This window comes from Hipposideros armiger, unplaced genomic scaffold (genome assembly GCF_001890085.2).
Source record: "Hipposideros armiger isolate ML-2016 unplaced genomic scaffold, ASM189008v1 scaffold_662, whole genome shotgun sequence".
NCBI classification, from domain to species: Eukaryota; Metazoa; Chordata; class Mammalia; order Chiroptera; family Hipposideridae; genus Hipposideros; species Hipposideros armiger.
In genome coordinates this window covers 173,200-192,263 of record NW_017732012.1, presented here as the reverse complement: position 1 = coordinate 192,263, position 19,064 = coordinate 173,200, and the positions used below count along the sequence as shown (strand labels likewise).

The following is a 19,064-nucleotide window of genomic DNA, read 5'->3' as shown; positions in this document are numbered from 1 at the left end:
GATCCAATAGCTTTTTGATAGAGACTTTGGGGTCCTCTATATATAGTATCATGTCATCTGTGTATAATGACAATTTTACTTCCTCCTTGCCGATGTGGATGCCTTTTATTTCTTTTTCTTGTCTGATTGCTGTGGCTAGAACTTCCAGGACTATGTTGAATAAAAGTGGAGAAAGTGGACAGCCTTGTCTTGTTCCTGATCTTAAAGGGAATGGTTTGAGCTTTTCCCCGTTGAGTATGATGTTAGCTGTGGGTTTATCATGTATGGCCTTTATTATGTTGAGATATGATCCACCTATTCCCACTTTGCTAAGAGTTTTTATCATAAATGGCTGCTGTATTTTGTCAAAATCCCTTCACCTTTTTAACCCAGTCCCCCAACACCCTTCCCATCTGGGGGGAACCATCAATATGTTCTCTGTATTTATGAGTCTGTTCCTGTTATTTTTGTTGTTTTTAATTTTGTTCTTTAGATTCTACATGTAAGTGAGATCATATGGCATTTGTTTCTGTCTGTCTGACTTTCAGTTAGTGTAATACCCTCTAGTACATCCATGTTGTTGCAAATGGTAAGACTTCCTTTTTATGGCTGAGTAATATTCCATTGTATGTATGTACCATATCTTCTATATGCAATCGTCTATTGATGGGAATTTCAGTTACTTCCATGTCTTGGCTATTGTGAATAGTGCTGCAGTGAACATAAGGGTGCATATATCTTTTTGAAGTAGAATTTTTAATTTCTCTGGATAAATACCCAAAAGTGGAATTTCTGGGTCTTAAGGCAGTTCTATTTTCAATTTTTTGAAGAACCTCCAAATTGTTTTCCATAGTGGCTGCACCAATTTGCAACCCCACCAACAGTGGATGAGGGTTCCCTTTTCTCCACATCCTTGTCAACACGTGGTTTTTTTATTTATTGATGACAGCCATTCTGACAAGTGTGAGGTGGTATCTTATTGTGGTTCTAATTTTCATTTTTTTGATGATTAGTGATGTTGAGCACCTTTTCATATGTCTATTGGCCATTTGTATATCCTCTATGGAGAAATGTCTGGTCAGGTCCTCTGCCCATTTTTTAATTGGATTATTTGTTTGTTTTTTGGTGTTGAGTTGTATGAGTTCTTTATACATTTTGGACATTAATCCCTTATCAGGTGTATCATTGGTGAATATCTTCTCCCATTCAGTAGGATGTCTTCTTGTTTTGTTGATGGTTTCCTTTGCTGTTCAAAAACTATTTAATTTGATGTAATCCCATTTGTTTATTTTTTCTTTTGTTTCTGTTGCCTGAGGAAACATACCCCCAAAACTACTAAGGGCAAAAATGGAGAGTTTACTGCCTATGTTTTCCTCTAGGAGTTCTATTGGTTTCAGGTCTTCCCTTTAAGTTTTTAATCGATTTTGAGTTTATTCTTGTATATGGGATAAGAAGGCGGTCCACTTTCTTTTTTCTTTTCTTTTCTTTTTTTTTTTTTTTGCATGTATCTCTTCAGTTTCCCCAGCAGCATTTATTGAAGAGATGTATTTACCCCATTGTATATTTTTGCCTCCTTTGTTATAGATTAAGTGACCATATAGGCATTGGTTTGTTTCTGGGCTTTCTATTCTGTTCCATTGATATACATGTCTGTTTTTATGCCAATACCATGCTGTTTTGATTACTATGGCCTTGTATTAGTTTGATATCAGGTAACATGATACCTCCAGCTTTGTTCTTCTTTCTCAGTATTGCTGTGGATATTCAGGGTCTTTTAGGGTTCCATATAAATTTTAAGATCATTTGTTCTAGTTCTGTGAAAAATGCCACTGGTATTTTGATAGAGATTGCATTGAATTTATAGATTGCTTTGTGTAGTATGGACATTTTAACTATGTTAATTCTTCCTATCCATGAGCATGCTATATGCTTCTGTTTATTTGTATCCTCTTCAATTTCTTTCTTCAGTGTCTTATAGTTTTCAGAGTACAGGTCTTTTACCACCTTGGTTAATTTTATTCCTAGGTATTTTTTTATGCAGTTGTAAATGGGATTTTTAAAAATTTCTCTTTCTGACAATTCATTATTAGCGTATGAAATATGACCAATTTCTGAATATTAATTTTGTATCCTGCTACTTTATTGAATTCATTTACCAGTTCAAATAATTTTTTGGTGGAATCTTTTGAGTTTTCAATATATATAGTATCATATCATCTGCAAATACTGACAGTTTTACTTCGTTTTTTAAATAGGGAATTGGGGGAGGAGAACAATGTTGGGGAATTGGGGAAGGGGAACAGACAAGTTGTTGTTGTTCTTCAATCTTAGTTGTGGAGGGCACCAATTGCCATCTGGCTGCCCGTCGGCAGCTTGTGACCTCTAAGCTCAAGGTACTGTGTTCAATCTTAGTTGCGGGTGGGCATAGTCACCATCCCATGTGGGAATCAAACCGGCAGCCTTGTTGTTAAGAGCACACGCTCTATCCACTGAACCATCTGAGTAGCATCTTGTTCATATGTCTATTGGCCATTTGTATATCCTCTATGGAGAAATGTCTGTTCAGGTCCTCTGCCCATTTTTTAATTGGATTATTTGTTTGTTTTTTGGTGTTGAGTTGTATGAGTTCATCTGAGTAACAAGGTGCCGAGTTCAGTTTTAGTTGTGGGTAGGCGTAACCCACCATCGAACAGGCAGTCTTGTTATTAGGAGCACATGCTCTCACCAGCTGAGCCATCCTGCCACCTGTTGACAGCTCAGCGGCAGCTCAGCTCGGGTGCAGCGTCATGGCCCATGTGGGGATCGAACTGGCGGCCCTGTTGCTCAGAGCTCGCGCTCTTAAGATAACTCTTAACCAACTGAGCCACTCAGCCGGCCCTGACAGTTTTACTTCTCTTCTAATTTGGATGCCTGTGATTTCTTTTCTTGTCTGATGGTTGTGGCTAGGACTTCCCATACTATGTTAAATAAAAGTGGTAAAAATGGGCATCCATCTTGTTCCTGATCTTAAGGAAAACACTTTTATATTTTCCCCATTGAGTATGATATTAGCTGTGGGTTTGTTGTATTGACCTTTATTATGTTGAGACATATGCCCTCTATTCCTACTTTGCTGAGAGTTCTTTTTTTTTTTATCATAAATGGATTCAGGTTTTGTCAAACACTTTTTCTGCATCTATTGATATGATCATATGATTTTTATCTTTCATTTTGTTTATGTGGTATATCACATTAACTGATTTGCAGATATTGAGCCAAACTTACATCCTAGGAATAAATCCCACTTGATCATGGTGTATGGTCTTTTTAATATATTACTGAATTCAGTTTGCTAATATTTTGTTGAGGGTTTTTGCATCTGTATTTATCAAGGATATTAGCCTATAGTTTTCTTTTTCTGTAATGTCTTTGTCTGGTTTTGGAATCCGGGTAATGATGGCCACGTAGAATGAGCTTGGGAGCATTTCCTCCTCTTGAATTTTTTGAAATAGTTTGAGAAGAATAGGTGTTAAGTCTTTGAATGTTTGATAAAATCCACCTGTGAAGCTCAGCCATTTGTTCCAAGACTTTTGTTTGTTGGGAGTTCTCTTGATTACTGATTTGATTTCATTTGTAGTAATTGGTCTGTTCAGATTTTCTGTTTCTTTGTAATTCAGCCTTGGAAGATTATATGTTTCTAGAAGTTTATCCATTTCTTCAAGATTGTCCAATTTGTTGGCATATAATTGTTCATAGTATTTTCTTAAAATTTTTTGTATTTCTGTGGTGTTCACTGTCACTGTTCTTTCATTTCTAATTTTATTTATTTGGGCTCTCTCTCTCTCTCTCTCTCTCTCTCTCTCTCTCTCTCTTTCTCTCTCTGTCTCTCTCTTGATGAATCTGGTTAAAATTTTGTTTGTCTTTTCAAGGAAGTAGCTCTTGGTTTCATTGATCTTTTGGTTTTTTTTAGACTTTATTTCATTTATTTCTACTCTGATGTTTATTATTGCCTTTCTACTCACTTTGGCCTTTGTTTGCTATTCTTTTTCTTGTTTCTTTAAGCATAAAGTTAGATTGTTTATTTGGGACTTTTCTTGTTTCTTGAGGTAGACCTGTACTACTATGAATTTTCATCTTAGAACTGCTTTTGCTGTATCCCATAGATTTTGGGTCATTGTATTTTCATTTTTATTCATCTCAAGGTATCTTTTGATTTCTTCCTTCATCTCATTGTTAACCCAGCCATTGTTTAGTAGCATGTTATTTAGTCTCCATATGTTTGTGTGTTTTCAATTTTCTTCTTGTAACTGATTTCAAGTTTCACACCATTGTGATTAGAGAAGATACTTGAAATGATTTCAATCTTCTTAAATTTATTGTCATGTTTTATGGCCTAACTGTAGTCTATACTAGAAAATGTTCCATGTACATTTGAAAAGAATGTATATTTTGCTGCTTTTGGATGAAATGTTCTAAAAATATCAATTAAGTCCATCTGATTAAAATATCATTTAAGGCCGCTGTTTCCTTGTTCATTTTTTGTCTAGATAATCTATCCATTGGTGTCAATGAAGTGTTCAAGTCATCTATTATTATTGTATTACTATTGCTATCTCCCTTTATGTACATCACTTGGTTGATAGATTTTGAAAAACTCTGCAGTGTCAGATGTGGCAGGCCACTTTTGTGGGGAAGCCACTGGAAGAGGCTTTGTTCCACGGTATGAGTTGGGTAGGGTGGGGCTCAGGGAATCACCAGGGAGTGGCAAATGGTGTTAGACAGGTTAATGGAGAGCACAGATTTGGTGCCAACCTGCACCTGCCGGCTGAGTGGGAGGAAGGCTCAACAAAGGAACAATGATATTTGTCAGCACTTCCATCCCCAGGGATAGTTGCCCCAATCCCTGCCCCTCCAGCCTTCACTCTGAGGTTAGCCAATTTAGTTTCTCCCGTATGTCTCTGGATCTTTTCAAGCTGCTGCCCTTACACTAAAGCTTAGAGCGAGTGAGATTGTCAGTGAGTAAGTCTGTGCATGGGCCCTTTAGGACCTGCAGTGCCTCAGTCTCTAGCATGCCGTTGTCTTTCTTGGACACATCCCTTCTGGTTTTCACATCCTAATGTTATGGGAACTCCTCTTCCTGACATTGATGCCATGGGTTTGAGAGCCTGGAGTGGCGCTGGGACCTTTCACTCCTCAAGGGGGACCTCTGCAACTGAGATATCTCTCCTGATTCTTAATTGCTCCACCATGGTTGTGGGACCTGCCCTTTCTGTATCTTCACTCCTCCCACCAGTCTTAATGTGGCTTCTTTAATATATCCTTAGTTATATGAATTCTGTTCAGCTAGTCTTCAGGTTTTTCTCACTGATGGTTGTTCTCTAATTTAGTTGTAATTTTGATGTGGTCATGGGAGGAGGCAAGCACAGAGTTTACCTATTCAGCCATCTTAACGGGAAAACTCTTGTTGCTTTATCACTGACTTCTTTTGTGTCCTTCTTACAGATGGAGCAGATCTGAGCCTGAGACTGATAGATGGAGTCAATGAATGTTCAGGAAGATTAGAAGTGAAATTCCAAGGAGAATGGGGGACAGTGTGTGATGATGGCTGGGATAGTAGTGATGCTGCTGTAGCATGTAAGCAACTGGGATGCCCAACTGCTGTCACTGCCATCGGTCGAGTTAATGCCAGTGAGGGAACTGGAAACATTTGGCTTGACCGTGTTGCCTGCAATGGAAATGAATCTGCTGTCTGGCAATGCAAACACTATGACTGGGGAAAGCATTATTGCAACCATCATGAAGATGCTGGTGTGACATGTTCTGGTAAGTTAAAACAAAAGTAGAGAAGGAAGGGCCTGTGTTTCATGGGAGTAATAATAAGTATGAAGTGTGAGAGATAGAAATATCTAATAATTTCTTTGTTGGGAATTCTTACACTTGTGTGGAATCTTTAATATGTTCTTTACTTGACTAGTTTAGAGCACTGCCTGACTATTTTCTGTAATAATTATTCAGACTACTGTTAGGAACCACACTTCAAATTCTAAATCTACCTGGAGCTCTGAGACATAAAATGTTTAAGCTCTTTTTTTAAAAAAAATGTTACTGGCTCATATTTTTCTGCCATTGATAATTTTTATTAACCCTTGAAACTATAATCCCATTTCTAACCACATTTGTGATCTATACTGGCTGTTAAAGGAACTAGGAGATGGGTAAACCATAATTTCCAGTGTCTCAGTATCTTGGAAGGAACAAAATAAAAATCATGTCCTTTATTTTACCTTCATATGTATCTATGGCCTAAGTTTATGTTTCTTTTGCAGAAAGATCGGACCTGGAACTGAGACTGAAAGGCGGCGGCAGCCACTGTGCTGGGACAGTGGAGGTGGAAATTCAGAAATTAGTAGGGAACGTGTGTGAAAGAGGCTGGGGACTGACAGAAGCTGATGTGGTTTGCAAGCACCTGGGATGTGGATCTGCACTCAAAACATCCTATCAAATTTATTCCAAAATCAAGCCAACAAACATGTGGCTGATTTTAGGGAGGTGTAATGGAAATGAAACTTCTTTTTGGGACTGCAAGAATTGGCAGTGGGGTGGACTTAGCTGTGATCACTATGAAGCAGCCAAAATTACCTGCTCAGGTAAGATGTTCAAGCAACATGTTAAGAAGTTGAATTTAAGGCTTGGAAGTACTTTATAAGTAGAGAGAAAAGTTTTCACAGATGCACAGAAGCATGAAAAAGCATGGTATTCCCAGATATTGTTAGGCTAAGCCATTGGGTATGATTGATAGAGTAATAGATATTAAGCCTTTTAAGGTAACATTATAGAGTATTTTAAAGTATGTAAAATTATTAATGTTTATCATCTCTCCTTATTTTTAATAGATGGGTGATATTGGGAAATCTATTAAAGCTGTCCATGCTGCAGTTTCCTCAAAAGAAAAATGATAGTAACAAAAATATCTTCCTCACAGGAATTACACAGCAAATGGTTATGATTATTATTGGTAGTATTAGTATTGTCTGTCTTCACTGATAGACTGAATTCTGTGATAGACTTTTTAACCCACCCAGATGCTTAAAGCATTGTAGGTGCTTAATAATGTTTGTTGAAAGGACAAATTATTGTATAAATAGTAGAGCAACATTGAGTAATCTTGAAGACAAAGAAATCTTGTGAAAATATTTGAAATTTAATAGTATATTTGTGATCATGTCATAGATTTATTAGAAAGAGGACTTAGAAGCAAAATTACCACTTAGGAAGCTGTTGCAAAGGTTTATATAGCATGATGACAAATTACATTAAAGCAATAGCAAAGAATATGCAGAAAAAATGTGTTGGAGGACTGACAGAGATTAGTGACTTTCCACATGTGCTAGTGTCTTGCAAGGGTCAAGATTCTAGCCTCTGGAATATATTCCTTGGCTTCAAATCCTGGTCCTTTACTAACTCACTGTGAACTTAGCAAATTACTACATCTCCCTATGCTTCAGAAAATTAGAATGATTTTAATAATTGTATCCTAAGGCAATGTAAAGATGAAACAATGTTTGTTAAATACTTAGTAAAATGCCATAATAATAGGTGTTCACTTAGTGTTCACTACTATCATTATTATTCCTTTTTGGTAGATAAAGAAATAGTTCAATTTCAGGTCATTCTAATTTGATTTAGATATCGTTAAGTAAAAAACACAGTGGGCTTCTCAATACATAATTTATTCAATTTTGAACACCTTAAATTCCAGATGTCCAAGTAGATATGTTTATGAATATAAATTTTAAAAAAAAACATATTTATTGTCAGTTAAGAGAAGATGGTCATTAATAAGATGAAAAAGCTGAGGATAGAACCTTCAGTCAGGGAATTCATGAAAGGTTCTGATAAAGCATTGTCAAGCAGGAAGAAGAAGAAAGAAGTGTCTTGTGTGTTGAGTGCAAAGGCATCAAAAGGAAAAAAATGGTCTAATGTTCATTTTGAAAACAGAAAGTATATTGGAAAACTTTACTTAAAACCATTTGAAAAGGTAGGGGCAGATGTCACATTGCAATAGGTGAAGAGCTGAGTACAGGTTTAAAAGATAGAGAGCATGGATACACATCATCTGTGGTCTCCAATGTTATGAACAATATAAGGAAAATACAGAAAGGAAAAAGTTATCATGCCTCCAGGAATAGTTTCAGGAGGCAAAGTTCCAGAATTTTCTCAGGTGAATTTGTATAATGAGGAATGAAGAGGTCTAGAATGTGCTACACCCAATTCTAGGCAGAAAAGCCTAGAATTGGAGTGCGGAAAATCACTGAACACCCTAGCTTCCCTTTCTTACTCTTCACTCCCTTCCTCACTTCCATCATGAAGGAAAACTTTGGAATCATATTATCTCTCACTGAAATATTATTTTTCAGCCCACAGGGAACCCAGACTGGTTGGAGGGGACATTCCTTGCTCTGGTCGTGTTGAAGTAAAACATGGCAACACATGGGGCACCGTCTGTGACTCTGACTTCTCTCTAGAAGCTGCCAATGTACTGTGCAGGGAATTACAATGTGGCACAGCCGTCTCTATCATGGGGGGAGCTCATTTTGGAGAAGGAAATGGACAGATCTGGGCTGAAGAGTTCCAGTGTGAGGGGAACGAGTCCCATCTTTCACTGTGCTCCGTCGCACCCCGCCCAGGCGAGACTTGCAGCCACAGCAGAGACGTTGGAGTAGTCTGCTCAAGTGAGACCCAGAGAACATTTTCAATTTGTTCCCTTGCCATGAAGAGGGTAGGGTTACGTAGTCACAGACACCTTTTGTAAAGCCCTGATTCCTTCCAGGATACACAGAAATCCGCTTGGTGACTGGCAATTCCCCATGTGAAGGAAGAGTGGAGCTCAAGGTTCGGGGGACCTGGGGATCCCTCTGCAACTCTCACTGGGACATGGAAGATGCCCACGTTTTGTGCCAACAGCTTAAATGTGGAGTTGCCCTTTCTACCCCAAAAGGAGCACATTTTGGGAAAGGAAGTGGTCAAGTCTGGAGGCACATGTTTCACTGCACTGGGACTGAGCAGCACATAGGAGATTGTCCTGTAACTGCTCTGGGTGCATCGCTATGTCCTGCAGGGCAAGTGGCCTCTGTAATCTGCTCAGGTAAGAGGATCCAGGGCAGCCAATGAAGAGCTTCTTGCCTGGTGGTGTGCCTTAAGAGCAAGTGTACCTATAGTGATGACGAACAAAAGTAAAAGGGAATGATTCATTTTGAGGGATCATGAGAATTGTACCGGAATATTAACCTCATTTGTCATTTTAGAGAGAGTATAAACTTAATTTTCATGGACCTCATAATTATCTAGTGCTTACCATGTGCCAGCCCTTCTCAAAACACCTGATTAATCCCTGCCTGGTTGACCCATCCCCCTTTCTCTCCCTCTAAAGCTATGTTTGCCCCCAGCTCATCTATCTAATACTTCATCTGACCTCCATTCCTCACCCTACCTTTTGTATCTTGCATGACTGAGCAGTTTGATGTTTGCAGGAAACCAGAGTCAGACACTATCCCCATGCAATTCATCATCTTCAGACCCAACAAGCTCTACTATTCCAGAAGAAAGTGCTGTTGCCTGCATAGGTAAGAATCAGTAACCAGTCTATGAAAATGATCTCAATCCTTAGGAACGCATTTTATTAATAGTTTGTTTTCTCTTTCCAGAGAGCAATCAACTTCGCCTGGTAAATGGAGGTGGTCGCTGTGCTGGGAGACTTGAGATTAACCATGAGGGCTCCTGGGGGACCATCTGTGATGACAGCTGGGACCTGAGTGATGCCCACGTGGTATGCAGACAGCTGGGCTGTGGAACGGCCGTTAATGCCACTGGTTCTGCTCATTTTGGGGAAGGAACAGGGCACATCTGGCTAGACGAGATAAACTGTAATGGAAAAGAATCTCATGTTTGGCAATGCCCTTCACATGGCTGGGGGCGACACAATTGCAGGCATAAGGAGGATGCAGGAGTTATCTGCTCAGGTAAGTTCTGCACAGAACCTCTGGTCACAATTACTTAGGAAAGGACTGAGGTGGGGCAAAGGATAGTGAGGGATATTAATTTGAGAGAATTCTCTGAAAAGCAATTTCAGAGGGAATTGTTGCAACAGCCAGGACCCCAGAAGTATAGCTTTGATGAATTAGTGTAGTGCTGCCTTATGTGCAAGGTAGTATAAAATCAGAAGGAGAAACATTCAGAAATGAGCTTGCATATCACAAAAATGACAACAAAACTAATAATGAATTCTTTTATAAACATATATGGAGCTGGATATTGGTTAAGGATTCAGTGCACCGCCTGATAGTCACTGTATTAATATAAAAAAGTAGATTAAAAGGGACAAGAAGAGATACATCAGTGCTACATTCTACAGAGAAAAAGATAATTACCATGCCCAAGTAAATTTTTATGACAGACAAATCAGACTTACTTGTCATATGAGCAAAAATTACCATAAGAGGCCAATGATCTTTTTTTGTATACATGGCAAAATTCTGTATGCCAGAAGTGATTTGGATATCATTTACATTTAATGACATAAATTTGGTAGAGGACATACACAACAAAGCTGTGAGGTGTCAAAAAAAGAAATATTTCATTTTAAGGTAATGTACACAAAATCTTGGCTTTAGTGTCTGAGCATCTCACTAAATTTTAACTGCCAAGGGCAGTTGCAAAAAACACAAAAATGATGAGAATAAGTTTCTTAAGTAACAGTAACTTGGGGGGGGGGAGAAATCCAAAGTATGAATTAATAAAAAGGCTTTGAGCCTTTTATCGAGATCTAGAAGTCACCTTAGAATCATTGGTACCATTCTAAAGAGTCCCCTGAGTACAAAACCCAAGACTAGAAAAGCAGAAGGTATTTCTAGAACAAATACTGTATCTTACTAAAAGCTACTAAATCATCCAGAAGTTACTAAAGAATTACTAGTAATTGACATAGTGTACCTATTTTTAAAGCCATTCTTATATCAGAGTAAAGGAAGGGAGTCTTCTGAATTTTTAGAGAAGATGTGAAACTACTAACTCTGTATTTCACCCCAGATTTCATGTCTGTGAGGCTGATCAGTGAAACCAGCAGAGAGACCTGTGCTGGGCGTCTGGAAGTTTTTTACAATGGAGTTTGGGGCAGTGTTGGCAAGAGTAACATGTCTCCAGACACTGTGGAGGTGGTATGCAGGCAGCTGGGCTGTGCAGACAACGGGACTATCATGCCTGCATCTGTAGCCAAGACAATGTCCAGGCACATATGGGTGGACAATGTTCAGTGTCCAAAAGGTCCTGACACATTATGGCAGTGCCCATCATCTCCGTGGAAGCAGAGACTGGCCAGCCCCTCAGAGGAGACCTGGATCACATGTGCCAGTGAGTATGTGTTGAACTATATGAAAATTTCATTCTGTGACTCCATTATTATCTTCTGATGAGTGAGTGAACTCTAGTTAATTCGAGTACCTATTCTATCTGGACAGTGTAACTGGTTTTATTTAATTTTACCTATAGATTTCACCTATAGATTTTCAGAATCTGAGATCATTTTTCAAAAGAATATTATATTCTCTGTGGTCTTCCTGAAAGTTTTATTCAATTGCTTTCTCTATGAACAAATGTGGAGCAGAGAATATGTAATTCAGTATTTGACTATTGAATGGTCTACTTTACCTTTCTCATTCTTTCAAATATTGTCTTGTTATATTAATATAAAGACAGAAGCAATCAGAAAGATCAATGCTGAAGTATTTTCCCATTCTCCATCTTATTAAACTGGAAGAAAATTTCTATGTACCTGGCAATATCCCAAAGCTCTTTTCTATTTGAGAGAACTTAACATTATACAATGTTAATGTTATTCATTTGACATTTCCTGAGTCACACTAATGTTTTGTCCAAGATGAAATATTTTGCTAAAAGGACATGTGCTTTCATAAAAGATAAACTTTATTAAAATATATTTTAAATGTGCATTAAATAAGCAATGTTTAAAAACATCGTTTTTCCCTGTGACCTTTTAGGAGTCTTTATCTTCTCAGAAATGACCTAGGTCTCTGATTTTTTTAGACAAGATAAGACTTCAAGAAGGAAACACTACTTGCTCCGGACGTGTGGAGATCTGGTACAAAGGTTCCTGGGGGACAGTGTGTGATGACTCCTGGGACTTGGACAACGCTCAGGTGGTGTGTCGACAGCTGGGCTGTGGCTCAGCTTTGGAGTCACTAAAAGAGGCAGCATTTGGTCAGGGAACTGGGCCCATATGGCTTAATGAAGTGAAGTGCAAAGGAAATGAGTCTTCCTTGTGGGATTGTCCTGCCAAATCCTGGGGACACAGTGACTGTGGGCACAAGGAAGATGCTGCGGTGATATGCTCAGGTGAGTGCCGGGGTGCTGGATTAAGCTTGAAATCTCTGGCAACAGCAGAAGGGGTGAGCAGCCAAGTGCATTGTGTAAAGACTGGGTGTGTCAACACAGGGATCTAGTGGGGAGAGAATCACGATGTTTCCGTCTGAGGGAATGATGAAAATATTTGTTTTTAATACATTGGCCTTCACCAAGGAAAAGCATATTACTTATCTGGATCCCTGTGCAGAAGGAAGAAAGACAGGGAGACCATAGTTTTAGGTGGAAAGGAGTAGTTTACTTGGCTGAAAGGCACTGTGGGCTCACATAGAAAATAGGAAAAATAATTGATTTGTTCAATAAAAACTGTATTCTTTAATCTAGGAAATGGTACCATCACACATCTAATTCTCCAGTTTAAAATTCTTCCTCTCCCTCTCATCTATCACCTCCCCCAATCAGTTAGCAGGTTCTATATGTTCTTTTTTTAAAATTAAATATTGAGGTAACATTGGTTAAGAACATTTTATAAGTTTCAAGTGTATGGGAATAGAAGTATTTGTTCTAGATATTATTCCTAGAATTGAGTCTCCTCTTTTTTTTCCCCTATAGGAACTGCAACCAAAGAACCATCAAATAGCACAGGTATATCATGGGGTTTATGAGTGTGGGATCAATTATCTGCATTATTTAGAACCCCTTTTGTTAAAAAATTTTAGGTCAGAAGAAGAAGAAGAAGTTTAGGTCAGAAGAGAATATGAAATTCTTTTCCGTGATCCTGTATCTGACATAAGGGAGGGATAATAACTAGGGACCCAGGTCTTTGGGCTAAGACATTGTCATCTCCTGTGATATTTACTTGTGCTTAGGTTACGCATTCCTTGTTGCATCTGGGGTCATCCTGTTGGCTGGTCTCATTGTGTTCCTCTTGTGGACCTGGAAGCGAAGACAGTTACAGCGACTTACAGGTCTGAGCTAAATTATGGTTTCTCTAATGTCTTTTTTTTTTTAACGATTTTATTGGAGAATTGGGGGAGGGGAACAGTGCTGGGGAATCTGGGGAAGGAGAACAGACAAGTTGCTGTCCTTTTGTTCTTCAGTCTAGTTGTGGAGGACGTTGCTTCATTGGACCATGTTGGTATTATCATTGCACTCTTCCCTGCTGAAGCAGATCAGTGGCCGGCCTCTGGGCGGCCGCTAATGGTGGCTTATGGCAGCCCACTGAAGCAGGGACTGCAGCCTACGCCATCACCAGCAACTCACGGCACCCAATGCCAGGTTGAGCTGTTGTTCACCATCTTAGCTATAGAGGGCAGTGTCACTGGTCTTCATGTGGGATCTGAACTGGGGCCTTGCTGCACAGAGCTGGCGTCCCAAGCCAGCTCTTAACCAACACACCACTCAACTGGCCCAGTTTCTCTAATGTCTTATGGGATAACAAGGTCCTTGGGATTAAAAAATACTTGAATCTATCAAATGGCCAGAAATATGGAGCCAAGAAGAGGCTTAAGCAGTTTCTCAAAAGGAAAGCACAAGATTTCAGAAAAGAGAAAAGGCTGTGGTTGTACTGATGATTCCTATACTCCACCTACATGTTTCATTGGGACGTTATACAATTGATAGCTTAGAATGGATATGCTGTATGGTTTAGGGTGAATCCTTTATTGCCCAAACATTTATTTGCTCTTACTATATACTAATTCTAATTCTACTGCCCTGCCAAGCAATGTAGTAGGCCCTGATATAGACATGGATAACCAAATGTTTTTATCTTCATGAAATTTCAAACCTAGTGGGAGAGATATATATATATGTAAACAAATAAACTGCAATGTGGTATTATACATTAATACAAATAAGGAAAAAGGTGGCACTAAGAAGAAAACAACTAACTGAAAGGGAAAGGGAAGTGTCAGAGGCTTCTAGGAGGCATTTGAGACAAATTTTGAAGATAGGAGTTCAAAGAACTGGGAAGGAGCAATATGTATAAATGTAGAGAAACTTAACAGATACCACATTTGTTGTTTTTTGGTGGGGAGTAAAACTTGAGCTCAAGGAGAGACACTACTAATAAGGCTGGAGAAGAGGGAAGAAACAAATTATAAAGTTCTGTATTCCATGGTAAGAAGATGAATAGTCATGAAAGAGTATTATATAAGGAAGTGAAATAGTCAAGCAGCCTTTCAGGAAGTCCTGCTTGACAAAAGGATGCATAAGGAGTTGAAGGAGGGCCACATTGTTGACAAGGGTAGCATTTTGAATTGGTTGAGATAAAAGATGAAAAATAAATTTATAGTGAGAATGGAGAGGAGATAGATTTTAGGGAAAGCTCCAATGAACTAACAATTTCACCCCAATACACTTCAATTTAAAAAAAGAAAGAGAAGACTGCTGGCTGCCTTAGGGAAAGAAACTGGGTTGTTCTACCTTATATGCATCTTCCCACTGGATTTGAGTTTGTGGCATTATAAGGGAAAAACTTGGTAGTAGAATTGGATGGAAACAAGACAAGGGTATGAATGAAGATTAAGTATGTTTGCACTGCTGGGGAAAGGCACACATAGGGGAAAAAGCTGTATTGTGGTCTGCTGATTCCTAACTAGGACCTCTGTTTTCAGTTTCCTTGAGAGGAGAGAATTCTGTCTCCCAAGTTCAATACCAGCAGATGAATTCCTGCTCAAAAGCAGATAATGTGGACCCGCTGAGCTCCTCAGGTATGTGGGTTCTTTGAGGGTCTACAGCCCCTGGGGTTCAGACTAGTAGGTGCAATTGAGGCGGAGGCATTCTACTTTGCATAGCAGCAGAACAAAATCTCAAACATCTAGTGATAGGAAGTTCATGATGCATGTAAGGAAGAAAGGCAGGAATAAACTGAAAATTATTCTTAGAGAACATAAAAACTACAATCATGGAGAGACCTCTGGCTAAGAATTCTACGATTATTTCTGACAGACGTACAAATAACCATGCAGTAGAATATCATAACTTGGCCCTCATTTTATGAAACCAAAATTAATCTTCTGAAAAGTAATTTAGCTTTTCATATATCTCTTTTACAGCTTCTATTCCCACTCCTGCTACTTTCCTTTCTCTAACTTGCTATTTATTATATTTTCCCTAAAAACCTAAAAGCTTGAACTTTCTATATCTCTATCCCATCAGAAGCTATCACTATTCACAGGACTAGCCTCATTTCCCATTACGTAATGCTTCTTTCTCTGTCCTCTAACTTCCATTTAACACCAGTGCACTAATTCTGCCTCTGGGAAGCATAGCTCTGCTGGGTTGGAAAAAATATCCCAACACCTACTCAGTGCATGAAGGCTCAAATCCTTCTCAATAGTCCTTCCCTTCTGACAGGGCCTGCCTCGCTTCTTCAGCTCAAAGAATTTGGTATTTGCTGCAGTTTATGCCAAGAAAACATAGTTAATGCATAGGAAAGACTTTCTGTGCCCCTTAAATCACACTTGTTTGCTTTACTAATTGTGGACAGTGTTTTTAAGTGTTCAAAGAGCTTTTGAAGCACTTGAGGGGAGGTCACCTCCCCTTATTACTGGAAATGAGGAAATAATTATTTCCCAGTAATTATTTTCTTTCTTTCGGAAAATCCCGATGAGTCAGGTGGTTTTAATGCTGCTGGACTAATTTCTGTGTCTAAATTTTTTTCTATTTCTGGATGAAACAGAGAACATTCTGAAGTACACTGAAAAAGAAAATGGGAATTATAACCCAGTGAGGTGAGTAAGGAGAATTTATTCATCATTGTGCTAAACAAGTACATTCCTTTGGAAAATTGAGAACTCTTCTGGTTTTAGAAAGAATGTATATACACATATATTTCCATATATATATCTGTTTATGTATGTCTATCCATATTTAGAATATATGACATTTTTATTACTATGACTCATACGTCTCTTAGTTACAGATATATTCTAAGCCCTAATAATCATGGAGCTAAGGAGAAACTGGGTAAATAAATATGAATAAATCTTTTAAAGATATTATGCGGGTCAGTCAGGAAAAAGATAAGACATATTTATGGTTGTATAATGCATGCCACGTAGAGTAGTATAAGATACTACAGGAATATAGAAAGTTTGCCTAAGAAAGTTTGGGGAGATTGTGAAGCAGATGTAATTAATGTTCAAGTTAAACATGAGATGACTGAAAGATAGACCGTTTTAAAGAAAGGACATAACATGTACAAAATACGGAGGCATGAAATAGAAGCACACCTTTGGGAAACAGTAAGAAGCTTTGATATATATGTTCAAATACATTGAACATATTTTGGTGACAAGTGGTGTCCTGAGCACTGAAGATACAGTGATAAAAGATACTATTGAAAAAGACATGATTGTTCAATGAAATTTCTCAGTCTATAGGCAAGAATATGGAGGGGTTATGTAGAGAGAGGGGAAGTGATGAAATCCTAAGGCTGTCTGGGCGGGTAAACATATAATGTAATATATAGATGATGTGTTATAGAAATGTACACTTGAAGCCTATATAATTTTACCAACCAATGTCACCCCAATAAATTTAAGCAATTTTTTAAAAAAGAAAAGGCTGCATGAATGGTCTTATTGGCTACATTTCATGTTTATATTTTATTTTAGAGACTATTGGGGAGGTGGTGGGCTTTGGAAGTTTAAACTGGGGCAAGACACAATCAGATTTGCATTTTATAATTTGCTTTCATGAGGAAAGTATAACAAGAACAAAAAATGAGCAAGGCAAGAAATTTATTGAGTTATACATCAAAAGGAAAATAAGGTGAAATGAGTTAGGGGGCACATTTTCTGTTCTTTAAAAAAAATTTGGTGTGGAGTATATATTTAGAAATGATATATAGCGAAAGTAAGATTTTTATAGAAATATTACATATGACATAAAAATACAGATTGAGTCAAAAGATAAAAGTTGGAACTCTTAAAAATATATAAATGTAAAGTGTTAATATATATGTACACATATAGCCTATAATTTGTATATTGCATGAAACGGGTAAGTATATGTATATAAATTTCATATATATATCTTATCAATTGTTAAGACAAAGACAACTAATGGATAATTAGACAAAGCTATGGAAAGACAACTCATACAAAATAAACTTCAAATAACAAGTAGACATTTTAAAATGCTCAAATTCACCAGTATGTCTGAGCAATTCAAGTTATGACTACGAATATATAACTTTATATACATCAGACCAACAAAAATTTTAAAGCACCAATATTTATTGCTGGTGGGAATACAGAGAAAAATGTAATTTCAAACACTGCTATTGGAAATGAGAAGTGTGATATCCTTTAGAGAAAGCAACCTGGAAACTTCTATGAAAATTTTTTTTAAAATGCTTCACAGATCCTTTGATCCAACAATTCTACCTCACAGATTTTTTTCCCATACAAATAAAGCCACTAGTATGTAAGAAAATATATAAAGGATTATTTTTTTGTAGTGTTAGTAGTAGTGGCAAAAGCTGCAAACAAAATGAATGGGAATCAGTGAGGTAGTGGCTAGAAAATTATGGTGCAGCCAACTAAAAAAAGGAAAATTATCCGTAAAAGTGCAATAATATCATTCCATTTATGTGCTCATGTTATTTAATATACAATGTTTACATCTATAAAATTATACCTGTATATGTATAAAGAAACATTTAAAAATTCTAACACCATTGTAAACTGAGGACTATACATGACTTTCGATTTATAATCTCAAAAATATAAACATTATTCTGATATAATAAATAATGCTTAAACTACTTTTTTCCTTAAAGAGTAATCACTGCTGAAAACTGCTTCAGAATCATGTGGGGGTACTTTTAAAAATAGCATTTCTAGGCACCACTGTAGTTCTATGAAATAAGAACCATTGCATTTTTCTGTTTGGGAAAGTGGTATGCTTTTTAATATATGTGAGTGAGTGGTGTATGTGTACGTGTGTGCTAATGTAATACACTATATTACACTATAATGTAATTCTTCTATGCATGTGAAGAGGAAAATAACAGGTTTTCTATTTACGGCTTTAATTCAGCCTTTGACATACCTTGATGAAGACCTGGACTATTGAATGAAGAATTCACCTCCTTCACTGAAGATCACAATACAGTCCAATTTTTCCTATATTTCAAAGACTGCTGCTAAATTTATAAAATTAAATTGGTGACTGTGACTGCTAAAAGTTGTATATATGATTTTCAGTGTGATTAAATAAAAATAAATATTGCTGATTAAAATTTGTCTTAACTTTTTATTCTTGATTTTACGAATTTCTTTTTTTTTCTTTTTTTTTTTTAAGATTTTTATTGGGGAATTGGAGGGATGGGAACAATGCTGGGGAATTGGGGGAAGGGGAACAGACAAGTTGCTGTCGTTTTGTTCTTCAGTCTAGTTGTGGAGGATGTGGCTTCACTGGCCCAAGTTGGCATCATCATTGAGCTCTTCCCGGGTGAGGCAGATCAGTCTCTGGCCTCAGGACGGCCGCTCACTGTGGCTGCTGGTCGCTCACACTGGCTGCTGGCTATGTACAGTAGGCCATGGCAACCCACTGCAGCAGTGGCTGCAGCCTATGCCATCAACGGGGACTCATGGCAGCCCAGCTCCAGGTTGAGCCGTTGTTCAGCATCTTAGCTGTAGAGGGCAGTGTCACTGGCCCTCATATGTGGGATCCGAACTGGGTCCCTCTGGCATCCCAAGCCAGCTCTTAACTAACGC

At 37.9% G+C, this 19,064-nt stretch overlaps 1 protein-coding gene across 1 annotated transcript in view; it reads left to right on the top strand.

Annotated features, from left to right (window-relative positions):
* CD163 (CD163 molecule) overlaps positions 1 to 18,591 on the top strand; it is a 30,351-nt gene extending 11,760 nt beyond the window's left edge. Inside the window, exons 5-17 of the mRNA XM_019626194.1 lie at positions 5,461 to 5,781; positions 6,285 to 6,605; positions 8,376 to 8,690; positions 8,789 to 9,103; positions 9,489 to 9,581; positions 9,663 to 9,977; positions 11,044 to 11,364; positions 12,058 to 12,366; positions 12,946 to 12,978; positions 13,203 to 13,301; positions 14,952 to 15,047; positions 16,019 to 16,070; positions 18,385 to 18,591. Of these exons, the coding sequence (XP_019481739.1) occupies positions 5,461 to 5,781; positions 6,285 to 6,605; positions 8,376 to 8,690; positions 8,789 to 9,103; positions 9,489 to 9,581; positions 9,663 to 9,977; positions 11,044 to 11,364; positions 12,058 to 12,366; positions 12,946 to 12,978; positions 13,203 to 13,301; positions 14,952 to 15,047; positions 16,019 to 16,070; positions 18,385 to 18,391 (2,597 nt within the window). The 3' untranslated portion in view covers positions 18,392 to 18,591. The remainder of the gene's footprint in view (positions 1 to 5,460; positions 5,782 to 6,284; positions 6,606 to 8,375; positions 8,691 to 8,788; positions 9,104 to 9,488; positions 9,582 to 9,662; positions 9,978 to 11,043; positions 11,365 to 12,057; positions 12,367 to 12,945; positions 12,979 to 13,202; positions 13,302 to 14,951; positions 15,048 to 16,018; positions 16,071 to 18,384) is intronic.
* Positions 18,592 to 19,064: the final 473 nt, after the last annotated feature.